The sequence below is a fragment of the Carassius carassius genome, chromosome 28 (assembly GCF_963082965.1).
Source record: "Carassius carassius chromosome 28, fCarCar2.1, whole genome shotgun sequence".
NCBI lineage: Eukaryota > Metazoa > Chordata > Actinopteri > Cypriniformes > Cyprinidae > Carassius > Carassius carassius.
The window spans coordinates 5,424,378-5,432,263 of NC_081782.1; the positions used below are offsets into that span (position 1 = coordinate 5,424,378).

Below are 7,886 nucleotides of genomic sequence, written 5' to 3' on the forward strand. Positions count from 1 at the left end.
AATTAGGAGGGAAATACATGTTACAGCGTTACAAACATCACTGAATGAGAACATTGATAGATCATTAATGTGACTTAGGAACAAAGTTTTTGCTAAGTTTTATAGGAGCAAATACTAATTTTAGAGGTGTACTTTTGAGGTTGTGAGGTAAAATTTGGAAATATTAAAAAAATATATGGTTTTGATAGACATCTCGTATGCTCAAAGCCAGCATTTATTTGATCAAAAATACAGAAAAAAATTTATATTGTGAAATATTACAATTTAAAACATCTGTTTTCTATGTGATTCTCTGTTAAAGTGTAATTTATTTCTGTGATGTGCAACTGTATTTTCAGCATCATTACTCCAGTCTTCAGTGTCACATGATCTTCAGAAATCATGAAAATATGCTGATTTTATACTCAGTTATTATCAATGTTGGAAACAGTTGTAATGCTTAATATCTTGTGATAATGTAAACCTTTAATAATATTTTCAATATTTTTCAAATCATTTTCTCCGGTAAAATCAAAGCAAGCTTTCGTAGCTAACGTACCTCAAATTAAACAGAAGAGACCTTGAGTTTAAAACTAATGTCAAATCTATCTTTCAACAGTAACCAATTAACTACATTAAAGCCGGAATAACTACTATAACGTTCTTAACGTGCCAAATTAAAAACGTACAACACAGGAAATAAGAAAAACGCGCGAGAGTGCATTTGCAACAGAGCGTCGATCCTGTGACGTATTAACGTTTTGTAATACGCATGCGCAATCATCGCGCCAAAGTGCAGCAAGGAAACGAAGGCACTTCCTCCCGCCAGTTTCTCACGATGGACGGACTCGATGAAGTTGCGATTTGTACTCTAAAAGGTTAGTAATTTATATTTTTTTTTTGGAAAGTCAGTTAATTCTATTGGTCATTCTGTGTATTTGAAGTTGAATTGTAATCTTAAATGATTCCTACCGGAACCAGCGCTCCTGTAACTGAATGAAATTAACTGATCATTCAGTCTTTTTCTCAGTCTTTTTGTCTGAAATTTCAGCCTGTCCCTTGTTGCTTTCCATCTCTTTAGTTGTACTAGTTAGTACAAATTAAGTTATACTTAATTTATTAAAAGCGGCCTATATCCAAATATGACCTCAATTTTTTTGTGACGTCACCCTGAGGCAAATTCAAGTAAACTATCACTTCTGTTGTTTTATCGTTAACACTTTATAATAAATTAGTATTCAGTGACAATAGTCAACTGTTTTACAACATTTGTTTTGCAGCACTTATTGATCCTCGTGTTACATGGACTATTATATATATTTTTTTAAATGTGCATACCACAACATTGGTTATTTCATAATGAACATACAATGAACATTTTTGCAACCATTTACCAATACTTTTAAATGCTCTAAAACTGTTTATTGCTTTTTCATGATACCTAATGCATTTACTGATGCTGACAAAAATAACCTTTTTGTCAAGTGTTGAATATTTTATCATTATTGCCTGTTTATTTAACTTAATTAATAAGCCATTTCATAGATTTATATTTCTGCCATGTTAGGACCATGTTATAAAACAGAAATGTCTCTATTTCTCTTATTAAATATCTATAATCAAGTGAATGCATTTTCACAATATCTGAAAAAGTTATGCATACAAAGTATAATGCACCTGACCTATGCTAACTAACGTATTTACATGTGTTCTAAGCTGCTAACATTGGGGAAGACATTTTACCAACTCTCTCACGGGATGATATCCGAGATCTCTTTCCTGGTCCTGAGCACTTCCTGCGACGCAGAGCCATTTGGCATATTGTTCATAAGGAAGAACAGGTAATTTTACTTAAACCCTTAACTGTCACCCCATTTTTGAGAATAAACATGATTCCAATCCAAACTTAAATGTTTATAATACAAGAATGCTTTGAAAAACAGACCTAAATTTGGTCTGCTTAATATTGCTGATGAAAAGTATGAAAAACTTATGAAAGTTTAAATTTACTGTAAATCAAGTGTACTGTACTTAGCATTTATTTTATATAAAATGTATATTTTATCAAATATATTTAACACTAAAATTGCTATCAAATTAAAGCAATATGTCTATCCAAGTTGCGTTTTCAAGTTGATGTAAAAAAAAAAAAAAAAAAGCCGCTGGGTGTCACCGACATTGTTAAATTTTTTAAATAGAAACAATTTCCAATTTTACTATTAATAAACTGTTCTATTATTTTTAAATTACTATTACAAATTTATAAAGGTCTGTCCAAATATCAAAACAGTTGGCAAATATTGAACCGTGAGACTCAGACTTTTGCAACATTATTTGTTTTTTCAAGATTTGACTATAAAGTAGCTAAACTAAATATTGTAATTTGTAACATGACATCACCCGCTAGGGTAGGAGCTCACTAAAAGAAATGAATGTACCATTTCCATGGTAACACCACATCGATTTCAAATGGTTTTCATAGGTCGAACCTAATTGTGGTGTTGATTAATAAAATATGTGATATGAAAAAAGGCAATATATAAGAAGAGTGCCAAGTGTCCCACCAGTGGGATGGTGACAGTTAAGGTTAAAATATTTGTTTTTTGGATATTTTTTACCTGTTATCGGTAATTACATTTTCAGCACAGAGGATTTATATGTAAGTTTGTGTGGTTAAAGATTAACACTTATACATTCAAGTGAGACCCTCTGGAATAAAATTATAAATTTCTTTTCTGAATTGATTAATGTATACATTTTGTATTTTAGGGGCACACCATTCCTGTTGAACCCCAAGGTTCATCAGCTGATGATGAACATAATGGAAGTCCAAAAAGAGATGACCCCAGCACTTCAAAGTTTTTGAAGTTACCCAGCCCAGAATACGTTCTCTTCACTGATAGTGAACTACAACATGTGAGACGTGCATACTTCGAGCAGCAACGTCTTGGAAAAGAGGGTGAAGTCACCTTATCAAAGGAGCTCTTCTGCCGACTCATCCGAAATACCATGACAAATATGATATCTATTGCAAGAGCCTCTTCAGATGACTACAAATATCCCACTAAACATGAAGTTATTGCCATGGCAAAGCGGTTAGTACAGTACTACCCTATGATAAAAGATAAGTCAACTGGATCGAGTCATGAGTGGGTGAGAGACTTCATTTGCTTGAATATTTATAGTCAAAACATGTTTTCCTGCTAACATTGTTTCAAAACTATTCATTGATGCTTTTTTCTTTTTTACAGGACACTGTTGCCAAAAAGCTCTTGAAGCGACTTTCAAATATCCGAAGTCCTGTGAAGGCCAAACACCCTCCCTCCAAGAGAGCACGTCTGAATGAAGTACCGTCTGCTGCAGTGGCAAGTGACTATGATGCTGATTCCAGTGCATCAACAGTTCATCTATCACCACCTTCAAGATCAAGCACCCCACAGCAAGAAAATGACAGCATTGATGAAGCATGTATGTACATTAACATTTACAAGAAAATTCACAAGTATAGTATTTGCAGTAAGTAATAACATAGTATTTGGTAATATATGTAAGCCTAATTCTGCTTTATTAATTTTTATGTGGCATGGCATACATTCTTGTTCTAATTATATTGAATGCCTGAATTATAGCCGACGGTCCAGACAACAGCCTTGACAGCCAGAAAACACAGGCACGACATTACAGGACTCTGCAAGAAATGTACAAAGCAAAGAAGCCAAACAAAGCTGCTGTAACTCATCTATTAGACCTGGAGTTCCAGTCCAGAAGAAATTTCATTGACTCAAATGCTTTGAAGGAGCAAGACCGACCCACAAAAATTTTACAGGCATACCCGTGCTTCAAAGAACTGGACCATGTGGGTATACACACTGCAACATACTTTAGACTGAGTGACAAATGTCCCATTTCATCTGCCTAACTGCAGACATACAGATTTTTATAACTTTCAATATTTCACTCAGGTATTGGATGAACTGCGGAGAGTCATTGAGCCAAACAATAGCCAATACACTTCTGAGGTGAAAGGCAGGTGGGAGAACTTCTACTCCAAAGTTCAGTTTTATGGCGTCATGAAGAAAGTCATGAAGCCTCCAAGGACATTAAATGGAGGTAAAGATGTATTTCATCGATTGACCTACCTGATTTCAGTAACAATTTATAATAAGTATACAGTAATAAATTACTTACCCTTATAGTACTTATTGGTTTATATTTAATTCATAGTTATTATATTGTAGTCTCTACATTGGTAATACATTAATAGGCTATTTGCAATTAGTGAGTTCTTCAGTGGAATTAACACAGTTATTGTTGTTTAATTAGCTCATAAGTAATAACTTAGTTAATATTTATTATGCTTTGTTTACAACTTAAAGGGCTAGTTCACCCAAAAACGAAAATAGTTTAATTTATTACTCCCCAACTCATGTTGTTGTACACCCATAAGACCTTCATCTTCAAAACACAAATTAAGATATGTTTGATGAAATATGATGGCTCAGAAAGGCCTCTATTGCCAGCTGCAATGACACTGCACCTATCAAGATTCAGAAACAGTTCATGTGACTACAGGGGTTAAACTTTTTGTACTTTTTATAAGCTCTCAAGATCCATAAAGGTAATAAAGACCTGAATCACCCTGAATCATTGATACGAATCGTAAGTCTCCAAAGCAGAGTTTTGAAATCCTCCATCACTAGATATTGTTGGAAAGTAAACCACTCAACTCACATGAACTGTTTTAAATATGTCTTTAGTACCTTTATGGATCTTGAAAGGTTCAGTGTTATTGCTGGCTATAGAGGCCTCACTGAGCTATTGGATTTAATAATAAATATCTTAATTCGTGTTCCAAAGATGAAAAAAGGTCTTACGACATGAGTGTGAGAAATAAATGAAATCATTTTCATTTTTGGGTAAACTAACCCTTTAACCGTAAGGAGATCTCACTTTAGATTAGGTCACAGAAAATTGGAAAATGTCATTAATTAAGCGCTTTACACCAACCTTTTATAAATTAATTGCATAAGTATTAAGTGCTCCTTTAAAAACTTAAATACCCATTTTCTGTGATGGGTGGGTTTATGGGTAGAGTTAGTGTAGGGGGAGAGAATATACAGTTTGTACAGTATAAACAACATTACGCCTATTTTAAGGAACACTTAATATGAATGCAGTTAATGTCTAATAAAGGTTGGTTTAAAGCACTTAATGACATTTTTCCATTTTCCATGGCCTTTTCATGAATTTTGCTATGTATCCTAATCGTAGTTAACATGTGTTCTTTACTTCCATGAGCTCATTGTTTTTACCTTAAATTAATACATTGCTTAAATTAATACATTATTAGCTAACTATGATTTGTATATGTACATTTCTGAAATTACTAAAATTGGACAGCCATTTGATAACCGATCACTCTAAATTGTAATGTTGACATGCATTCTCTGTAAATCTGCTTTAAAACTATGTATTGTGAAAAGTGCTATACAAATAAATGTGAGTTGAACTTAATTAATCTATTTACTCCTAGTTAAAGGCAGGGTAGGTAAAAAAATGTATAAAAAACTTTTTTTCCAAATTTGTTTAAACTTTATATATCAATACATAATTAAAATGTAAGTACTCTGAAAAAGAAAGTATAAAAATCGAGTGACTGTAGACCTCTCACGACTGTTTTAAAGACAGATCATTATTTCCATTCACTCCACCCCCTCCCTTCTGGGCTCCTATAGATTATTTATCGTCTCTACTACGGCTCACTAAGTAATGTTATGTTAGCTATATTACGCAGCTACGTGTGCTAATGACACATGCTTCATGAAAAAAATATGTATGATCAAAATACAAAAAGAAAGATTTACCTGTCCAGCAGAAATAAAGCCATCAAGGAGTCACTTTTCAGCCCCTTGAGTTCCCTCAGTTCTCGCCATCGCTGGAAAGCCACGCCGATATTAACTCACGTTTTATTTCTTTGTTTATCCAAAGACTTTTTGTTCATTGCCTTTTCTTGTACTGTTACTGTCTTCCTTTTTTTGCCTGGTTTGCCTTCACTAACTGCATAGGCTGGTACTGTGAATTTTGCTTGCTGTTTCTCTGCCATTGTTTTGGTAGTATTCCTAGGATCCTGCCTGTTGAATTCCTCAAATCAAACGTGCGCGTGCAAGTGGGCAGGTCATGTGTGGCAAAAGGGTGGTTGCCATGGTTGCGAGAGAGTGACAGTCGTCTAAGCCAATCCTATGTTTCGTCCCGAAATGGAAATAATGAGCTGTGTTTAATACAGATTAAACGGTCTAGAGTCACTCGATTTTTATACTCTTTTTATCAGAGTACTTACATTTTAATTATGCATTGATATATATAGAAAGTTTAAACAAATTTGCAAGAAAGTTGTTTATACATGTATTACCTTCCCTGCCTTTAATTAACAATCCCTTTACTATGAGCTAATTAAACAATAATAACTAATTTCTGTGACAGTCTACTCACTATTTGTATATTAATATATGTATATTAACTACAAATTAACTATAAACTAATAGTTTGTAAATGATTTTGATGTACTTTATTCCTGTATAATAAAGTGTTAACCTAATTCTTAAGTGCATATCAATATCGATTTCCTCTTGTTTGTTTTTTTTTCTTGTTTTTTTAGTTGAACATGCCATTGCAGTTTTTACTGCCCTGCCACTGCTCTTCCCATCTGGCTCTGCAGCACCCAAGAAACTGGTCCCAATCAGTGAGGCTCTTTTCCACGTCCTCACGGTAAGTTTAACTTCAGTAGTGATAACTTAGCAGGTGCCTAAGATGCCTACACTCTCAATAAGAAAATGTCCTAATTGGGCTACTCAAAAATTGGCCATGAAAAAAAACAAACAAAAAAAAAACTCTACCCCACCTTTGGTAGAAAAAATACCCATAATAACCAGTCATTTAGAAGGGTGTAAATGTTGTTACGTGTAATTGAGCTTTATTCATATGTTTTATATTGGATGCATTTTTACCCAGGAAGAGCCTCAAACTTGAAACAGATGTTTCCTTTTCCTCATTAACCATGTCCACCCAACAACATATGAAACACAAACATTACTTACTTTGCTTTTTTGCTGTGTTTGTAGTCTAAATTCTGTATTTATTTATTTGGTTTTCTAGCCCTCTGAGGATCCTGATACCTACATCCACCGGCGTGTGCTTTCTAGTCCTGTCTTGCTGATTGGTGAGCAGAACTGCATTGTGGTTGTAGGTACAACTCCAGTTGTAACATTTGAGAAAGATTTGCTCCACGAGGGACCTCTCTACCTCCTGGCCTATTACTACGCATTTCACCTGACGTATCCCAAGTGTATTGCCACACTCTTGTCTGTGTTACAAACACAAGTACTTGGAGATGTCATCCATGAGCAGGATGCAACCTCCTCGTACAAGAAGGCCATTCATGAATGGAAAATGTTTGTTGAGTAATTTCTTTCCTAAGATGTTGTATGGCTAAGTCAGTGAGGGCTGCAGGTTTTTTTGGTTTGTTGTTGTTTTTCCCCTATTTCTTTTGCACTTGAATTGTGATATTTTTTTAGTTTCTCACACTTTTCAGTACTGTTTATTGAATTTGCCATAAATGCAATACATTCATTGAGTAATTGCTGTTTGAGGTTATAGTGAATGCAGCTTATAGACTGATGCATATCTCTTTGTGCAGAACATTTGCTGTTGATATGCTTGTTATTTTGTGTGTGTGTGTGTGTGTGTGTGTGTGTGTCAGTTGAATAGCCTTGAAATCGGTTCATCCTGCTTATATGCTCCATTTGTTTAAGAGGAGGTTATTTAATAAATGTTCAGCAAAACGTAAGTTTGTTTATTCATTTAGTACATTTTATGTTTCTTTATTGGGGTGTTTCAAGAATTTTTATCTA

At 34.1% G+C, this 7,886-nt stretch overlaps 1 protein-coding gene across 1 annotated transcript; it reads left to right on the top strand.

Moving 5' to 3' along the window:
- The first annotated feature begins 539 nt into the window (after positions 1-539).
- On the top strand, positions 540-7,505 carry LOC132108361 (uncharacterized). The gene is made up of 8 exons (XM_059515065.1): positions 540-857; positions 1,696-1,820; positions 2,749-3,132; positions 3,231-3,447; positions 3,609-3,835; positions 3,942-4,089; positions 6,635-6,744; positions 7,132-7,505. Exons 1-8 carry the CDS (start codon positions 752-754, stop codon positions 7,438-7,440), a joined length of 1,626 nt encoding a protein of 541 aa, XP_059371048.1. The 5' UTR covers positions 540-751; the 3' UTR covers positions 7,441-7,505.
- Positions 7,506-7,886: the final 381 nt, after the last annotated feature.